The 21,172-nt window shown below is 37.9% G+C and overlaps 1 protein-coding gene across 2 annotated transcripts in view; it reads right to left on the reverse strand.

Annotated features, from left to right (window-relative positions):
* ELMO1 (engulfment and cell motility 1) overlaps positions 1 to 21,172 on the reverse strand; it is a 332,530-nt gene that overhangs the window by 169,795 nt on the left and 141,563 nt on the right. For both annotated transcript variants that reach the window (XM_084306854.1, XM_084306855.1), the window contains exons 13-15: positions 21,042 to 21,164; positions 20,104 to 20,235; positions 1,765 to 1,869 (exon numbers count right to left, since the gene is read on the reverse strand). In XM_084306854.1, coding sequence (XP_084162980.1) covers positions 1,765 to 1,869; positions 20,104 to 20,235; positions 21,042 to 21,164 — 360 coding nt within the window. The remainder of the gene's footprint in view (positions 1 to 1,764; positions 1,870 to 20,103; positions 20,236 to 21,041; positions 21,165 to 21,172) is intronic.

Here is a 21,172-nt window from a genome sequence, read left to right on the forward strand (position 1 = left end):
CCATGGTACAGCAATTAACTGCATTGCAAAATGCAGTTTCCTCGACTCTGGAAAGACGAGTAAGCTAACATATTCCCAAGGTGTGTTAGCAGCTCCCACAGCAACTTCTGGCAAGCAATTTTATCTCAGCATGCCTCAGCATAGCATTTCTAGTGTACACATACTCTTTTTGAGGTGAGAAATATATAAGGCACACCCAGACATTCTTGTAAAAAGAATCCTATAAGTATAAAGACAAGCATCTCAAAATAACAACAATAATTCTCAGTAATGCAGCAACAAAAATACTGCATTAAAGAAACAAAGCTGAGGAGCACTGAAGTCCTTTCTAAAAAGTGGCTAATTACATGCTATACCAGACCCAATTTTTAAAACAGCACCTGCAACTTGAAAATGAAGAAGAAATAAAAAATAAATTGAGAGAAGTCAACGAAAGCTCATTTTCAACAGTGCCTGTCCTCTTTAAATTCTTTTGGACTTCTTCAAAATGCATGTGTGCTATGTGGGATACATGGGCAACCCATACTATGTGTATCCTCTAAATTTAGAATTTTAAAAAGAAGCCTATGAAGAAACACCATCCAGATCTTACCTAAATTTAAAATGAAAAATCCAAATTCTAATGAGAAAATGTAACCACGTACCTTTATAGAAAACCACAGCTCAGCATAGTTTACCCATAAAACACACTCACTGCTCAGTATATGAAATAACCCTTAATTTCAGGCGTTGATCAGGTTCAATAACTATTCCACATTGCCGACTGCCACAGTCTGTTACTGCTATGTTCAGACTGAGGCAGCAAGATGAATTTACAGAGCAAAACTGACAAACTTGTGGTCTCCTATTATATCCATGGATAATCCTTTCTTGGATATCAGTACACCCTTTACAAACCTATTACAGCCTTAACACTATTCTACTTTGAACAAAAACAAGATGATAACTCTTATAGCTTACTTCATATAAGTTCACTCTTCATTATTTAGTAGAAACAATTGATGTGCTTACTGTTGCTATATGCAAACTTCCTCATACAGGTCCCTGGGCACACACTTTCTGGGGGTAGTTAAACCCATCCCTACCAGCTCAGGACTGACTTCCTAGACTATCTTCTACTCCCATCTGTGCCAGATAAGTTTGCTCATGGCAAATATTCAGTTTCATTAAAGGTCGGGAAAAGTTGCTCTATTTGATGCAGCTATTATTCTCCTGTATGCCTCTTCCCATAAGGATGTAACAATACAACTTTTTTTAACTACACTTGAAATACTAAATGTAGGAAGTGAACTGGGCAGGGGAAGGAACAGGTTGTGCAAGGGAATTGTGATGTTTTTTTACCTGATTTTCTACAAACATTACTTTACCTAAAGCAATAGTTTTAGTTTAGGGAGCATCTTAACTTTCAGGACACTGTCAACTCAGTTATCATTTGCTAGTCAAATCTTCCTCCCCACAGAAAATCCTCATAATTTTTGGTAGACTTCAAACAGAGCAGAGAATTCTGCACAAATAATCATTTCTGAGCTCATAGTCATCCATCATTCATCCAAAAAAGCACAAGCTCATCTCTCTTCTCTTTGCAGGCCTAAGAGAATATCTATAATATTTGACAGCTTATACAGACATGACACGTTTCAGTGTTACATGGTTTGCCCTACTATAGTTGTTAACAGTGAACCTTCCTCTTCAAAGTGAACCATAAACAGGACATTATCAGTATATACAGGGAATTGCACATATCTTGGAGAGGAGAAGTCTTACCCGTATATAAGCATCCTGGTGATGTTTAGCGAAGTACAGCATATTGTCAAGGGCTAGCATTCCTGGAGGAGTCTGTGTAAAATCCATTGCTGGGTTTACATGATTCTGCAAAAAAAGATAACAAGATCACTTTATCAGTACATTTCCATAAACTATCCACTCACCTGTGATTTTTGATGTGCACCTTCATGCTGTGTGCACCAGCATGCTGTGCCAGAGGACAGCAACACAGGCCTTTTTGCTGAGTAGAAAACTTGTAACACGGAAATGGTGCACACCTCAAAGAACTTCAAAGCCAAACACAAACAGTATGAGATTGGCTTATCAGTCATTTACTTGTCTAACTATGCAATGGAGATCCAAAAAGGAGATCTGTGCTTCTATAGCACTCAACCAAGTCTTTCATAACTGATAGACTCATTGGCGGTGTTAGAAACTAGAAGTAATAATTAATGAAAATGCAGATACACATGCAGACAGCCTCCACAATACACATTTATTTTTCTTTTTTTATTTTATATTCTTTTTTATTTCTTTTTATTTTATTTTCTATTTCTACTTCTATATAATATATTCTATTTCTATTTTTTTATTTCTTTTTTTATTTTATTTTCTACTTTTTAATTTCTTATTTATTTCATAAGTATATGAAATTAAATAGATTCATCATCTGGAATTCAAGTAAATTTTGTTAAGTTTTAAATCTATGAACTTAAGTATGAAATTAATGAATGAACATACCAAACATAACTGAAACTTGTCAGCTTCTACATGCACCTAAGTTTCAAATGTTCAGTTTCACTTTTTACATACAAAATGATATTTGCTCAAATATTCACTAACACCATCAGTCTTTTGATGGGATGGAATTAAATGTACATTTGAGCAAGTTTCACGTAGTTCATGGTTCTGAACATTTCTGAACCAATCTGAACATTTGTCTGGCCACGGACAGACTTAACACAGAACTGCTCAGGAAAACAAAGACCCAAGGGTATGTCTCCATCAAAAATGCTTATCTCCTGCTAGTCTCTTTTATCACTATCACCTTTTCAGTGTCTGCAGCTCCACTCATTCTGACACAGAAAGATTTCCCTAGTCACTTTGCGATGGCATTTCTATTCTGCAAGACTCAGCTGTGAGAGTTTTTAAAAGTGCATTTCCTATCACAAAACTTACTACATATCAATGGTTAAGATCAGCACAGATTTCTTCTTCTGTCAATCTCTTTCTGAACTGTACTTGGGGTCTGATCCGCCCACCTCACTGACAAAAGCATAGGCTGACTACTTTGCCTCCTGTTGATTCATGAAGCTGTAGAAAGGTAGGATTCCACTCTCTTGCCTGCCTTATCTTTAGATGTATGACATGTTGGTTTTAGCTGTTCAATAATTCATATTCACATGAAAGATTAGAAATACTAGAAAGTTAAAATTATATATTAAGGCAACTTCTGCCACTTTAAAAGCAGACAAAGATTTGGGGATCAGGATAGTGTGCACAGTCTATTCATTTTACATGTACACCAGTTCACTGAAGCAAGACAAGCAACACAATCAGAGGCTCACTGCTTCACAACAGAGAATCAAGCGTAGGTCTGAAATCCTAGACTTTTATGGGGAGATATCTATGCAGTAGAGTAGTTTAGAGTGGAAAACAAATGTTTAGTGACTTAACTTCATTTTCAAAAAAAACACCACCCAAACTCATCAACTTTAATTAAAAAACAACAACAAAAAAAAGTCCTTTAAGACTGTTTCTTCAACTCAACCTTCCATTTTCGACATGTAATATATTTATCAGCCAGAACACTTTTACGGTCAGTACAAGACTGTTTCTCACAGATGACAAGCAAAACAGACTTCAGCTTCTGGGAGAGGAACATTTCCCTTCCTGACATTTTCAAGCATTCCAGAAAGCGCATCTTTTGAGAGGCTGGGTCTGGCAGACAAATGCTCCCCCTTAGCCCTGCTAATCCCAACATGAACGTCTTGGTAAGCTCTTCTACACATTTGAAGTTCTCTTCATCATGCATGCAAAGTCCTGGGGAACACCACTTTACACCTAGCCTCATAACGAGTACTTTTCCTCAGGAAAGCTGCTGAGAAGCTGTCCACAGGGAACCTCACAATACCATTTTTATAACACCTTTTCCAAGTACAATTTCAGCACAGGGATGCGCATACTCTCTTCATTGCCATGCTACAGCACAGGCAGAACATAGATAAATACTGGCAAGCAGAGAGTATCAAGATCCAGCTACCTTTCTGCAGCTATTAGAATATCAGCACTCATTTTACTGGTATTTACAAGCAATGTTGAAATATAAGCAGGATACCAAAATAAAAGGTTGACCCACAGTTCCCTGAATAGTTCTCTCCTTCATCCCATTCTAGCATCTCAAGTTATGTGGAAACATGGACAAAAACAAATGGGAACAAAAGAAATCTCACAGCTTTTGTAACAAGGGTTCGTTTTGTCTCTTATCCTTGATAAAAATCTGTTCAATCAGAAAAGTCATCTCCATCGCATTACTTTTTCCTGAGTCAAGCCTATATATCCAGCTATTTTCAGCTGTTTCAAAAGTTCTGTCACTTTTCATGATCCCAGGATAATGAGGGCTTGATCTTCAACTCTATTAAGTCAAATCACTGGAGATACACCAGCTGACAATAACTCAGGATCCACAATTCTGGCATGTGTGAGACAGTAAATTATCTTCAATTATTCTTCAAAAACAAAAAGAATGCAGGCTGCTTTGTTCTATTACTGCTCCATCCCTCCCCAAATTATCCTTTTTTTTTTAACATGTTGAATGTTTGTGATTGAAATATTAACTGATTGAGAGTGGGTTTAGAAATGAGATATAAAGCTAAATGACCTAAAATGCTGTAGTGAATAATTTAAAAGTATTCAAACATCCCCACCTACAGCATAATTTATTAAATATATGGAAAACAACACTTCAGGCAAATTAGCTGCATCTGTTTAGTATAAAGCCTATTCCATTTTTCTCTTTATAAAAAGCCAAGAAATACAAAGGGAACAGATTTGTAACCTACAATTTTTCAAATGATTTTTTTTCCATTAGACTGAATAATATCTACATAACCTTCAGCTTCTGAGCAGTATTTAACAGCTTATGCTCTTATGCTATATACGTTGACATACCAAAAACACCAAGAATGTTAGCCAGCTTAGCGTACTGTGAAAATGAAAGTTCAGTCTTCTGGATAAGATGCAAATCCAAAATCACGTCTGCTTGTGGCATTATCAAAAAGAGTACATAAAATAAAATCATGTGGCATGTTTCACAAGACTACAGCTATTCTGGATAAATTCCAGTGTAGTAATTATAATCAGACAAACAAGTATTCTCGTGCAGCCCTAGCTGCATAAAGCTTTCCTCTCTATCTATCCTGAATGGCTCCACTGTCTTCCTTTTGGCTTCCAAGGCAATCTCTGAGGGATGTATAGATTTCAGCTGTAATACCGTGTCCTGACACTGAGATGCTTAATCACAGTAATGGTGCACTGTCTGTAGATAACCACTAATGGAATAAGCGATGCTAGCTCCGTGTATTAATCCTAACAGTGCCTTCCACATGACTATGCTGAAGCACAGAAACCATCTATTTCCCTGAATTCACAGTCTACTAAAGGTACAAACTCACTTATTTCTGCCTTGACAGATATTGACAGCCTATCACAGGTTATTCATTAGTGCTGTGTTCAGCTATATAAATCAGTTGCCAGGTTATGCTAATTATTCCTGAATGTTGCTTATAGTCAGTGCTAGACCCAGTAATTGTTGTTCCACACAGGAAGAGCAAACTTCTGTTTACCCAACCCCAGTGTAGTTCATGTGAAACGTTATTCTGAATGTCTCCATTCTGAGGTTTGTATGACAAAAACATTACAGGAGTTCCCAGGGAGGAATTGGGATTGTAGAAGAACCAATGATAAAAGAACTTCAGAACATCTAAAGAAGAGACCAATTTAAGTAGTGTTGATATAAACTGATGCCCCTCAGAATTGGTCATGTTTTTTCTTACAGAAGAAGGGACAATCTGGCTACAAAGATAGTGCAAAAGGCAGCGATCACCTCCTTCCTTGAATTACTTGCAGTTACTTATTTTCTTTTTGCTTTTAAATCTAAACCACTGTTTTGTGGGCCAGGAAGGAAAGCAATCACCTGGTTCTATATCACTGGAGTACCTACACTAAAACCTTCCTTAGGTCAAAGGCGTAAAGTACAGTAATAGATACGTGGATGTTTGCTCAGAGCCAGAATGGCAGGAACATTTCAAGTTGTATTTTCAGTGAATTATGAATTGGTAAACTTACGTTAGAATCAGTAAGCCCAAACCCTCAACATTTACCCCTTCTGTAAATGCTCCTGAAGTTTTCCACGCAAAATGTTTTCACCTGTTCATTTACGCAAAAATTACAAATACGAAAAAAAGTTACATAAAAAATTGTGAAGTTAGTCAGCTAAAATTCTTAACGAGGAAGTAATTTTCTCATTTTATTTAACAGCACTGTATTCAAAGAGATGATGCATACAACTTCCATCATTCAGTTTAATGAGATCTAACAATGACTTGGGAATTTTCAACCTCTATGCATTCAGTGAAAGCAAGAACTAACAAACAGATTTGTTTTTCCCTTGATAGCTATTTAAATATGCAAATGTGCATTTTTTTCTCTTCCAAAGCCAATTTTTTGAATTTTACAACACAAATCTAGGATAGAATGACTTTTAATCTGCAGGATCACTGAATTAAAAAATAAAGTACTAAAAACACTGTGTACCTTGAGTCAGATGTCTGCAACCTCAGCAGCTGTTACATCTTAAAAGAATATGTAGAAATTTTTTTTAAGATACATGCTGTTCAACTCATTTAAATCACATACCATCCCCACCCTTCTTTGCATTTAAAGAACTCCAGTGTATTTCTACAGGATATAGTTTTCACAAGACTTACAAATTATATTTGCATTTTTACAGAGCAGTAATATTTTTCACTTTAACATCTCTAGCTTTGTCCAGCTTCATTCATCAGCAAATACTTGAACATTTCTACTTCCTTTACCATTTTTTATGACAGCTTTACCATACGTGTCAGTAGACTGTGAATATTATCCTCGATAAATAAAGCTCATTCTAACATACCTAACACATTAAGCAACAGTCTTTCTAGGTCAAGTTTGAACTCACCAGTACAAAAATGACATTCTTAACAACAAAGAAATCTAAGTGCAATCTGCACATCGAAATTTCAAAATTTGACTAACATTCGCTTATCATGGAATGTCTCGGGTTGGAAGGGACCTTAAACATCCAATCTCCCTGATCTAACTAAGGTACTACGTAATCTGATGTAAGGCACCACAGCACCATATGCATCACCCCTAGATGTTTGTCCCAGTCATGAATTCAGTCTGCAGTGGTCAGAATTGACAAAATCTGAATGTTATGGTGACATAACAGAACTCACCTAAAATCATCAAATAAGACATAACAGAGCATGGGAAAAGACAAACACTGCATTTTTTCAGACATGAATAAACTACACTTTGTAAGCAAGACATAAAGTTCTTGCACAATACTTCATGTTTTCTAAGTACTTATACTGCAGCTTTACAGTTATATGGAGCTAATGCTTTGTATTCCAAGACCTTAAGCCTTATGGACAGAGGCAATACTTTGAAAGCCTCAAAGAATCTAAAACAGATGCTACAACACTGAGGGATCACATCTTGTCCAATGCAAGATAGGAGTACAGTTGTCACAGGGATAGTAAACAAATAATAACAATAAACTATTACAAATAACCCCACACTAAATGTTTTCAGCTAAACAGAAGCCAGACGAGGCACAATCAAAATCTACCCAAGCAATCCTATCTTCGCTTGTGTACACATCATGTTCTTAAGTCCATTTTAGGCATGAAAAGCCTTTTTTTGAGTTCAGGTAAGTTTTATGTCTGCTGAGTAAGGTACACTGTGACTTTTCTTATTTAAGCATAATGGCTGGCACTGTTTGTATATTGGTGTACAAGCATTAATTGTTCTGGCTGATACTTCAAAGACTACTTATTAAAAAACAGTTCAGAGCTATTTAACAAGCACTTTGTATAAAAGTTAATGAAATTATACAAAATGTTTAGCAAGCGTACATAAATATTTATTTTAGCTTATGGCCAAAACATGCAAGTTGCATAGCCTATCAATAAGAAAAAGGAGCTCCTGACCATTTTATTAAATAAAATGGAAGGCTCAAAACCAAGTTCTGCCAAGTCTTTGGCTTCTTGAGACAGAATTTTCTAAGAATAGGACTGAGACAAGAGCATCTTTTTGATTGTTTTATTTACACTTCAGGCAATTTTACCTAACCTCTTTACAGTAAAATTTGCGTCTAATTTAAAGCACATTAATTAAAACACCTTTCAGTCATCATTCCCTTAGAAGAGAAAGAAAAAATAGTTAGATAAGGATTTGAGTAACATCATGGTAAAAATAATCATTGCAATTTTCCCGAGGATGTGTTATCTACAGGAAAACCACATGGGAAGCAGCTGACTTAATTGCTGCAGTTGCCTCTCCCTTACATCATCACTTAGAAGACTTGAGTGGATCTCTGACGGGATCCTTCATACCATAATGAGCAGCTCCAGTGAAGGATATGATGTTTGTTATGGGAGGAGTGGCACAACCACAGAACAGCAACTGATCTGTACTAAAAGAAACTGTAAAATCTATATTTTATCTGTCTTTGGACCTAAATCCCCATATACAAAATGACTCTTCCTACAGTCAAATCTTCCTACAGCTCAAGCACAAACAGCCACGCTTTATAAATATCAAAATAAAAGGGTTTGGAAAATAGGACCACACTCTGAAAGCCTTTGAGTCCATTCTTTTGTCTTAAACCAACATTAGTCTATGCCTGTACTATAGCATACCTCATTTGCCTTCAGTAGTGCAGCAATTTTAATAATAATAAAGACTGGATCCATTTGCTGTGGAATTTCAGTTCACCCAACTTCCATTTTTCTTTGCCTCCCTCTATAGGAATGTGAAACATGAAAAGCTAGAGCTGTGCTTTGCAAAATTTGCAACTTTTTGTATGGCCTGAGCATTCTTCTGCTATACCTCCTGGCTCCTCCAGACTAACATCAAAAAGAGAATGGAGTTGCACCAAAATGTAGGAAGATTAAAAGAGTTAAGGAGTTTTTAAAAGAATATGGATTGCCTTCTGTGTAGAGGCTGTGTAACAAGCAGACTGTATCAAAGAGTCAAAAGATTCAGAATTCAGATATGGAGGTGTTTTTAATTTGAAGGGGAAAAAAAAATCAATTATTCCCAAAGGAGTTGCTCTACTCCCCCTCATCTCTTAATTCATTTACAGGCCTGAGTTCATGAAACTGTATATTCAGACAGCATCTCTTACCCATATTATAATTCTTCATAACTGAACAAAATCCAAACATTTTGTGTGCTCTATTTACTATCCTTTATATCTTACAACAGGCAAAGAAGCACAAGGAATGAGAGGAGGGAGGAGCAAAGCAGTATGTACATATAAGCAATATACACACTGAAAACTGCATAGGCTTATGGAAAAATAAGTATTTGTAATAATGAACACTAAATTGAATTTACAGTGTTTCACAAAACTAACATTACTTTGTTACTGAGCAAGGGTTTGGCAGGCGATCAGCTACCTGAGTGAATCAGATGAAGCCCATAATACAAAAGAGAACAGATGTCATTATATCTGACTAGTTTCTGGGAGTCTGTTTCTTCAACTTAGTTCTTTTGTTTGCAAATTCTGAGGTATATGCAGTATGTAGCATCTAGAGAAAGAAGTCCAAGATCTATCTCTAAGAGAAGGGGTTAGAAAGCAAATAGTGGTAAGACAACTCTTCTTTAGTGATGAACAGAGAGATCATTCAAAGCTTTACCACATCCAGATTTACGGAGCTGGCCTGCCCCCAGGAGTTTAGAGCTGCAATGCACACAGTGGGTGAGTGGCAAACAAGATTTCACAACATAGTGAAATCGCAAATAGTAAATATAAACATCAACAAATGCAATGATCTGATGACCCTAAGCTTACATTAGAACATTATATCCGTTAATGGATTTTCTTCAGAACAGGCATACTCTTTTAATCAAAAGCAGCTTTTACAACTTCACAAGTAAAAATATTGGAAAGGCATAAAACCCAAACAAACAAAAACTTTTACTCTCCCTTTGGAAGGGAAGAAAAAAGCTGGTATTATCTTATTATTAAGAAACTGATTTAAAGGATGATAATTAATACTTATATTAAGCATAAAGTTATAAAAAAGTATTAAAAAAACTTGTGATTATACAGACTCAGCTTGTTCACATCGACACAAAACTACAGATATTTCATTCTGAATAGTTTTAACTTCATTCTTACACTGATAACAGGAAAGGTCAAAGCATATTGGCAGCCCATCAAAATTATTTTTCTGTATTTCTTAATTTATTTCTGATCTGTTCTCTTTTGGAAGGACTAAAGCTGAGAGGAATTCAGCAGTACGTGGCAAAAGGCTCATTTATTCATTTTAACAATGTGCAGATTGTTAGATGCCCGTAGCTTCTGACAAACAATTCTGGTAAATTGCATGCAGCTGCATGGTAAACAAGAACAATGGATTCAACATATGGATTTTCTGGCCCCCAGTTCTTGGTTACTGTAATGATGCGTCTGACCTGGGCACCTCTTTCTGTGCGATCACTGGCTCAGACCAACACTACCACTTTCACAGAAGCTTAGTAGCTCATATAACATGGTCTTCATCAGACTTTTTTTTTTTTTTTTTTTTTTTTTTTTTTTTTTGTCATTTTCCATTGTACACCTCACTGCAATCACATTTGGCTGAGAGCAGCATCTATGCCACTGCCAGAGCCAAGCATCCCTCTCCCTTGGGGGCTGTACCTCAAGGCCATCTTCACCAGCTCTGCCCTACTCATATGAAGGGCAACCAAGACGTTCCCTGCTCGTGCTCAGCAGGCTTCTGTGCCCTGCTCAAAGTGGTTTGAGAGCTCAGCAAAAGAGAACTGTGGATCAAATGCTAACCCTAGGGACTACCCCACTCTAAGTCATACCAGGAAGGTATCTTCCACAGTGGCAAGTTGACCTTGAAGGACTCTGCAACGTGACTTCTGTCCTTCACTCAAAAACAAACAAAACCCCCCGCACAAACAAGGAACAACAACAAAAAACACATAGCAATCCTATTTCCATCACAATTCCAATCATGGGATGCTTGGTGCATGGTAAATGGTAAATTTCAAACTGTGCTTATGGGTAAGAATGCAGCAGGTTGCACACCTGTGGGCTCCTGTCAGAACCCAGCTCTATTATGAGATTAAGTGCACATGGCACTTCAGGGATGCCCTGTTTCTGCCTCTCAAGTTTTGAGACAGAGTGATGGTTTGTTGCTGTCACTCACAATGTCAACTTGGGCCACGTTTACAAATCAAACCTAAGCTTTTCTGATCAGACCTTAGACTATGCTTACAACCTCATATTTTACAGATTTGCAGAGACTGCTGGAAAAAAAAAAATCCAGATTGCGAAAAAGTATCCCCGTCTTGGTGCATATCAGTCTTGCATAAACTCTAAGACACAGGAACAAACTAGTATTTCAGAAAGAAAATATCCCATCAGTGACAGACAGAAAAGAAACCATGCTTAGAGTTCTGTGAGAAACTGATGTGCAAGCCAGTTTAAGTAACTTTTTATTCTCCCAAAAACATATCGTTTAGCTTAAACATCAAACAATTGCTGGCAACTCAGAAATACGAATTTACACCATAAAACAGTGTTTCCTAGTATTTCTAAGGCTGAAATAACTCTGTAAGAAATTGCATGCAACTGAGCTGTTCAACAACTTTTGCTAACAACCTTCATCTAGTGGGATGCTAGTGCCCTCTGCTGTGTGATGTTAAAAATTAGGTAGAAGCTTTCTGTTGAAAAAGGTAGGTTCAGCTCTATTCCAAGTAATTCCAAGATGTATAAATACAGTAAATTAACAACTGGGCTTACTGATTGTGGTGCTCCAAATGTCAGTATACAGTAGTAAAACCCTTAATTACATGCTTGGTGACATCATCCATTCACTTGTATTTCTTTTACCCTTTCCATTTTCCTGTAGTTTAAGTATTTTGTCTACTTTTCTAGTACAGGTTTCAGTACCTCCACTTTTGGTTGCTCAGCTAGGGATGTATCAAGCAGCAAGAAACCCTCACCTGTGAGGTACCTTACACCCTAGACATGCAGAAAAAAAAAAAAATAAAAAAGTAAAATAATAATTAAAAAAAAAGAAGTAAAATACAACTAACTTCTGAAAATAGCTAACCAATGCACATTTAAAACCTCAAAGAGGAGAACTACAACTTTTCCTCCCTTTCAGTCTTCCTCCTTCTGATGAAGAAATGCATGCAGGCACCTTCCAATTCAGATATTAAGCAGCCAAATAACAACTTGACTTGGAAGTGGCTAAAGTTTCCACGCATCCTCTCTTTCACATCTTACAGCAATCTTTGACATCTGCTACCACTATAGTTTTGAGCTACTTCTAAAACTTTTTTTTTTTTTTCTTAATGTCAAAACAATGATCTCTTAAGCCATGTTGATAATACCTACATTAAGTCACAGTCAACCCATCTGTAGATGTTTTTCCAGGTATAATCCTTTACCTCTCTGGAAGAAAACGAAAAGCATCATCAACAGTAAAAAATACTTCAACGCTTTCGCTAAACCACTGGATGCAGACAGAAACAACTGCATGATTTTTCTATCAAAGTCTCCATGGAAAACATGTAGTGTTCTGAAAGGCAGAGGTTTATTTGGGAAGCTCAACACTCAAGTGAGAAATGCTTCAGAAAGCTCTTCATTATCCCAGAAATGCAAAGGAACAGTATAAATCAGTAGGGAAGCAAGATGTCGAAAGCAAACAGAAACAATAAAGATGTTTAATTGCATATGAAACTAATCTGAGCCACAGGTGGCACAGTCATCTGACACTTTCCATTTTGAGACTTTCTTTTGCTTCTGATACTTTACAACTACTTTGTTTGGACTGAATGCTTAGCACCTCCTTTAGGTTTTAGCAGAATCTTTGATCATCTGTAGGAGTGTTTTATTAAACACTGCATTGCTCTTATTAACTTTATTTTTACACACTTGTTTTGCTGAAGAACTCCATCCCAGTCACACTTTGTAAGAAGAGGTTCTAGTTTAGGAAAAGGCTTGTTTTTGTGCCAGGCTTGAGATTCCTCTGGAATGTAGACTATATTTGGTCACATTATAAAAAAAAACTCAGGATATACTGAATTTCGCAAGTATGGGTTTTGTTTTGTTTTTTCCCCTGAAGGTGATGCCTGTCCTGGGCATTATTCCCTGGCCTCGTCTTCAAGGCTTAGAGAAAAACCAATAACTAGAAACCAGGAGTTGAGTGGACAGAAGCTAAGTAGAGGGATGCACGGTAAAAGTGTGAGGAAAGAGTCAAAGCCAGGCACTTGGAAAGGGTTGGAGGAAGGAGGAGTGCAATGTTTCATGGTGCTTAATTATTAGCTATCAGTAATAAAGGACAAAGGACTTTACTTTAGAGGGGGCCATTGCTACATACAGTCACTAAACTAAGTCACTTCTGTCTCAGGGCAAAGCAGCCTATTCGAATAGCTCAGCAAAAGATTTTTTTCCCAAACTGATTATTTTTCCAGCAATAAATTATTTCACTAGTTTTGAAACAGTAGATATGGAAACAGAGGGTTGTGATGGTAGAGAAAACAGTGGAGGATGGAAAGCTACAAATAATTTTCAGGAGTGCAGAAAACCTTCTATCTATGCCATTCTCTCATTGAGCTACAGACTACAAGCTTCTCCATCTCAAGCTTAAAGAAAGGATTTGATCTAGGCTGACACACAGCGACACTCTGAAGGCATTCCTTTGCCACTGCCAAATCCAACAGTGGAATCTGAATGTAAGAAAGCATGACCTTTACTGTAGGTGAAGCTTCACCAAAGGATAAACAATGCAACACTTCTTATCGCTGCCTAGTGACTGACACCAAGAGGAGTAAATATTAGAAAGGTATGAACGGAACAGTTGCAAACGACTACTCAAATCCTTCAAGATCTCATGAATGACTCAATTTCACCTGCTCAGGGAAAAAAATCCTGACTCACTACAGTCACTCTAACAGATAGATGGCTTGTGCTTGCAAAGGCAATGTCCTGAACAAATAATTCCCCTTTGCTTGTGGAAGAGAGACTACCTACATCTCAGGCCAAGCCTCTCAGTTAGGACAACCATGGACTTAGCCTGGTGAGAAAGCTATGTCAAGAAATGACAAGGCAACTTGCACCTTCCACAGTCTTCTGTAAGACAGTCACTATATTCGTAATTTTGCAAATACTTGATTTGACACTCCCAGCTCTGCTCTGCAGAAAGTAAGAGTCACACGGGTGTAACCGAAGAAGGAAGAACGTGTTCTGAAAAAAATAAAGTGTTCAGCATCTTTCCTCAGCCAGAAACGTCTGGGGGAAAAACTTTCCCCCTTATCTCTAAATGGGGACTATCTCTAGGCTTCAGCTAGGGAACTATTCAAAGAGATTATGAAGAGCACCACAGGACCCATGAGGAAACTTAATAGTTTTTAATCTTCAAAGCACTATTTGGAAGTTGTGCTGTGAAACAAAGGATTTTTTTTTAAGAAAAAGATCAAAAGAAAAAAAACGAAGTAGTTACTCATCTGGGGCATGAAGATTGGGGAGCGAGGTGCAGGGGAGCCAAGTCTGAAAAAAGTCTCATCAGCTTATCAGGCCTACATTCTGCCTAAGGAAGAATTGAGTATGCTTTAATTTCTTAACTATTCGTTGAGTTTCTTTTCTAAAATCTCTGCATGACAACCCTTCTAAAGTATCTATTATAGATAGCTTATATTAGGAAGTTTTTGTAATGTCTAACAAATCAGATATGCTGCACATAAAGTCATTATTCATCCTATTATTCATGTTTTCCTTCAGACCTCTGTAATAAACCCCCTCACCTTATTCCCAGTCTTTGTATATGTTTTTTTTTTTTTTTTTTCCTGGATCCACCACTGTCAAACACAGTATTGTGTTTGACAGTGATCCTTTCCAGGTTGATCCTTTTCATAAAGGATCCCTTTCATAAAGGATCAACCTCCATCTTTAAACTTTTAATGAAATTTGTCCCCATCAATCCAATTAAAAAATAATCATATTTTCTTTAAATGCATTGCCATCACTGCCTTTTAGCTTACATATGACTGCCTCCCTCTCAGCATGTGTGAACATGACATTTCCATGGTGTTTAGCCTGGTGGACTAAGCAAGGCAACCTTTTTAAGTCACCTCTTGTAAGACATCTCTCTAATCGCTGCACAAGTCTTGCTCTACGCACTTTTCCTAAATTCAATCAGTCCCAAATCACTGCATAAGCAATTAAAATCATGCAGTGTTCTAAATGATGTCACCAAAACACAGAAAATGTTCTTAGCAGTTCAGCTGCTAGGAAACTAACTTTCCAGATATATTCTAGGCTAACATTTGACTTTTTTTGCAACTACAGTGCACAATCTCCCCTATTTTTGCCTTTTCCAACAGATGAGATTTTGAATTGCCTGCAGAATAAATTCTTGCCAGTAGTCCTAAATTAACACCTTTGTACTTAGTTCTACTGAATAAAATTACATTTCTATGTCTCTGCTCCCAGAGGTCACCTAATTTGGTGTATGACATGGTGATTGTTTCCTTGATATCTCCCAGATCTGTTTCATCAGGAGATTTCAGTGTGTGTTCACTCTTACATCACCACCACAATTGTTTTCTAAGTTAAGCCCATGTTTACCTTTACAAGAACTACAGATCATTCTAAAATTTCACTTTTAATTGTCATATTTTGTCACACAAGTCCTTACTGGCTTCCCATCTCTTGTACTAATGTCCATTTTATTTGTCTATACTAATAAATTCCAGCAAGAGTAAGAAATCATTATCATTTGCATCAATTTTTGCATGCATACAAACAATTTACATTTTATTGAAGTCAAAAGGAAAAAAAAAAAGTTCTACACACCACAAATGAAAAAACCTCAAGCAGTTTTTCTTTACTTTTTAACTTATTTAAATTTCTTAGAATTTGGTTAGATCTACCTCTAACTTTAAACACATTCACTACAACTTATCACAGACAGTTAATGATATTTACAGAACTATGAGAAAATATAACTCAAGAAATTGATATTATGTATAGCTGTTGCCTACTTTGGTTATAGGAATAAAGTTTACTCAAATGCAATAAGATTTTTGAAGCTTCACATGCAGTGAACTCTACAAAACTGAAGAGCTTGGCAATTTCAAGAGCAATTTTATCATTACCAACACTTGTACCTTTATCTATTAGCTATCTCCACTACAAAACTACATTATTATTTGCAAGTCTACAAAACTCTACTTCTACTACAAGAATTGCCATAGATAAACTGCTGAAAGAGATTTTAAGGCAGGAAGGAAAGAAGAAACTCAAGCTATCTAATTTGCAATTGCCTAAAAAAAATAAATCATTAAGGTGAAAAAAAAAATAATTCAATAAGGTGAAATGTATCTTACATCTCCTAATTGGGTCATCTTTTGTTGTATTTGTCAGTATTTTAGTAAATCTCTTGAAAACTATCTCATCTGAAAATCTCTTTACCCATAATAAACTTCACACTGAACATCTCGACCATCTGGAAAGGCCCTGTGGTTGCTTTAACTGAATATAGGTTTCTAACTATGTAGTTTTACAAATGGTATTGTAAACTTCTGAAACCATGTCTGGACTTTCTCTTTTGTTGACATTACGTTTGCAATGTGGCAAAGCTTTTTCATGTGGCCAAGAAAAATGAATAGAATTCCTGCATTTCCCATACAGAAAGACAAGCAGTCCAGGAACAACTGGATGGCTAGACATGGTTTTGCTCTCCTCCTTGGAAAGAACATACAGTCAGATCAAGAAATTAGCATCCTGACCACTACCACCAGTGGAATGAAGGCAGAATTGGAAGGCAGCCACCAATTTGGCTGGGTTTCTTCTCGTGTTAGACAGCCAAAAGAGGAGGAAGAGAAACCTCCCGTTATTCAGGGCACAGTTCAGTTTGCTTATGTATCCTTCTACCTGCACTCTTCAAAAGCATTGAAGACATTTTCATGTTAAGAGTTAGAAGAAGTAGATGGGGTAACAACAGCCATAGGCTAACTGGAGGCCAGTCAGAACACAGCCCCTGTGTGAGGCTCAGTCAGATTCACTGTTTGAGAGCCAGCCTGAGCTCTACAACAGGCACTTCTCCAGCTCTGCGAGGAAAGTCCAATTCCTTTTCAGCTATGGGAAAAGTCATACATGTAGAGTCACCTGTATTCTCAGCTCCAAGAAAAAGTTCTGCTCAAGAGCAGAGTAACTCTCCTCACACTTTACAATTAACATATTTATTATTTGTGCATTGCCTCATTATTCTATTAGGGGAATAACCTGCCTCCCATTAGGACACTTATCATGGCACTCTGAAAACCTCACTTGCCTGTATTTCTGACCTCCCATTATGCTTTCTTTCTATTTATCCTTCCACATTTTCTTAATTGTTTTGATCCCAGTTTCCATTCCCTCCTAGACTTTAATCGTCATTCCCTGTCGGAAAGGCATCAGAATTACATAGCCAAAACTGCTGTTGTTACCCCTGACAACTGTTGATTTCTGTAGGCTTCCCAATGAACAGCCCAAATGAGAGTAATGAAGATAACAGAGACATCCCTGCTGCACACGCACAGCATGAGTTCCTGCAAACTCAGACAAGACAGCAACACATTTTGATTCACACCAAGCATCTTCCGTACAATGTTATCATTTCAAACATGCTGTTGTTAATAATGACTTCAGTTCTGCAGAATCAAAATATATCCTGTGGGACAAACAGAAGCATTGGAAGAACAAGTGTTAGCCCATAACCCTATTGATCTTTAGTCTTTCCATGTTAAGCAGCAGAAAAACAGGACTAGAATTCAGATCTGTGTGCTAGACATGGTTCAGCTTATGTTGGATGCTTTATTACATAGACAGAGTTTTCCAGCTCCACCTCTAAGAAAGCAAGATAAGACTTTCAGGAGTGCCAGCGACAGCAGTGGGATCTGAGTGTCTTCAACATCTCATAACACATCCTGGCTTGCATAAGAAACAGTGTGACCAGCAGGGCTAGGGAGGTGATCGTCCCCCTGTACTCAGCTCTGGTGAGGCCGCACATCGAGTACTGTGTTCAGTTTTGGGCCCCTCGCTACAAGAAGGACATCGAGGTGCTTGAGCGGGTCCAGAGAAGGGTGACGAAGCTGGTGAGGGGCCTGGAAAACAAGTCCTACAAGGAGCGGCTGAGGGAGCTGGGCTTGTTTAGCCTGGAGAAAAGGAGGCTCAGGGGCGACCTTATCGCTCTTTACAGATACCTTAAAGGAGGCTGTAGCGAGGTGGGGGTTGGTCTATTCTCCCACGTGCCTGGTGACAGGACGAGGGGGAATGGGCTTAAGTTGCGCCAGGGGAGCTTTAGGTTGGATGTTAGGAAGAACTTCTTTACCAAAAGGGTTGTTAGACACTGGAACAGGCCGCCCAGGGAAGTGGTGGAGTCACCATCCCTGGAAGTCTTTAAAAGACGTTTAGATGTAGAGCTTAGGGATATGGTTTAGTGGGGACTGTTAGCGTTAGGTCAGAGGTCGGACTCGATGATCTTGAGGTCTCTTCCAACCTAGAAATTCTGTGATTCTGTGATAAAACTGGAATGCACAGCTAATATCCAAAAGTGATCAACCACAATTAGAGAACACTTATTTTAAATTTGACCTCTTTTATTCTTCCATGTGCCATAATCTCTGTATGCACAGATGCACAACGACTTCACTATACCTCAGCATTCCCTCTTGCCCCCTGCCCTGAACTATGTTTATCACCATTTCTTACTTGCCAGTGGTTGCTTTTCCACCATGTACAATGGAAGGTCTGCAAGAACCGATCTCTGTTCTCATTCACCACAAGTTCGAGGGTCTACATTCAGCCATTTATCTCTAAACCATGGCATGCATTTTCCTTTAGTTCTAGCCTTGAGGGCCCAAAGTCCTCTGCTCATCTCACATAGGAGTTGCCAATCTTAAAAGCTGAGATAGTAATGGTCTTCTATTACATAGAAACAGAAAACAGATTCATAGTTTTTGTTGTTGTTGTCTATTGAGACTCAAAAGCTTCTTCAAAGCATTGATTTTACTATCATGCTTATAATGCCAAGTTCCTTTCTTTTCCCTTACTTAAGGCTCCTTACAGATGCAACAGCACTGATACAGCAGTAATTTTTCCTCACTCATGAGTAATGAAAACAACTATCAGAACCCAGAACACCTCCTCCCTAAACCACAGAGGAACTGGGTAATCCTGAGCTCTACGCCACAGAGCTGAGCCGAGCACTCAAACTGCACAGCAAGCTTCAGCTTGTACCTGTGTTTGAAACCACCCTGCCTCTAGCTGTGGCTACTGTACCACATGCACTGTCTATCTGCCAGGCCAACAGCAATCATGTACCATTCAAAGTATACAATTTTACCTAAGAAGAAAGAAAATTGCATACTAATCTAGAGTAAACAATAAATCAAGATACTGATTGCAGAGTGTGCATGCATGTGGTTTTTTTTTTTCCCTTTGCTTCCAGAGGGGAAAAAAATACACATTATTCATTAGTATAAATGCATGCAACAGTTCAGCCAGATTGTGTTGTTTCAGCCAAGACCAGAACTCTAAGTGGTTTGAGTAGGTCTAAGAGGGAGTTTCTGAATCCTCTACTCACAGATGAAAAGACTTCAAACAACCAAGACAGAAGATGCTACAAATAAATGCTATAGATAGCATCCTACCTCTGATTTATTGTGCTCATCAGTCCACATTATTACTCAGAGTACGATAGCTTTACAGGTCTGCCACAGATCTGTTAGACAATGCTTGTTCATCCAAGATTTGATTAAGTTAAATTAATTATGACATGTCATGCAAAACTATGTTCTTCCACATTAGATAGTTATTCTTCCAATTAATCCTAACTTCTGATAAAGCAACCCCTTGGGGTAGAAAAGATCTGCAAAAAGATGAAGAAATTATTCTATACTCCTAATAGCCAAAGGTCAAATAAGAAAAGTGACTGATTAGATAATGTACTACAACAGATGCATTCAACCACTTCCAGTGTCCCACCATCCAAAAATACTCACAATAAATCCAAGTTTTTTATAGTCTCGCGTATACATGGATTTGCGTTTCTCAATACTGCCACTACTGTTGTTAGGTTCAGATTCTGCATCAAATGCAATTCTTCTCAGTTCAAATATGATATCCCGTTGAGCCTGGGTTCAAACAAACATTAAAAAAAACAGTTAAAATAGCTGACCTCTCACTTTAACCACCAATACCACAAGGCTGTTTGAAAATGCTGTATTCCCTCCATTGCCCAACCTTTATCTAAATTCCCTACCTTCTTACTCGAAGGTCATCAGCAAGAATGACTTTGTGGTTCCCATTTTCCAAAGGTCTCATATTTGTGGGGTTCATGCAGAAATGTGTAAGGGTTGACTTCCAGAAGCAGGACCCATGTTAGCAAGGCCACTAACTACACACTTAATTTTAACCACAGACACAAAACCACAGAAGCCAAGAGATCACATCACACACACTTCAAATTAAGCTGGTATTTAGGCACTTTGCTGACTTAAATCAAAATGGCTCAGTACTCCGATTCTTCTGGTGACTATTTCTGCTGACAAGGGAATGGGCAAGAGAGGACTTACTGCAGTTACACGTCACTGGACATGCCTCCAGACAGTGATAACCACCCCACCATCTATAATAACAACACCGTATCAGACAGTCTTTGGAGATACGCACGAGGTACCAGTTCAGGATGACACCAAACTCAGTTCATGAAGCTACATGCTAAGGAGAAAGGCCTGGCCATCTTGCTGTACTTTTGCACATGGAACACAATAGCCAGTTCATCTTCCAACAGCCAGAAAACAAAATCCAGCATCACAACCCAAGTAAGAGAGATTGGGTAAGAATTCCTGCCAGTGTCTTTTCCTCCATGAAGAGTTTTACGCACAGCAACTAGTAGCTGTCCTCTCCCTGTTCTGACCAGGTTATGTCAGATGCTTACCTGATCCTGTGGATCCATTTTTGTCATCATTCTGTCTTCCAGAAGGTTAAAGGTAAGTACTTGGAGAACATAAAGCTGATGTGCCATTTCATTATTTATGGCCCTCTGTGCCCTGATAACATGCTGCAAAA

Source organism: Netta rufina, assembly GCF_964035555.1.
Source record: "Netta rufina genome assembly, chromosome: 2".
Taxonomy (NCBI): Eukaryota; Metazoa; Chordata; class Aves; order Anseriformes; family Anatidae; genus Netta; species Netta rufina.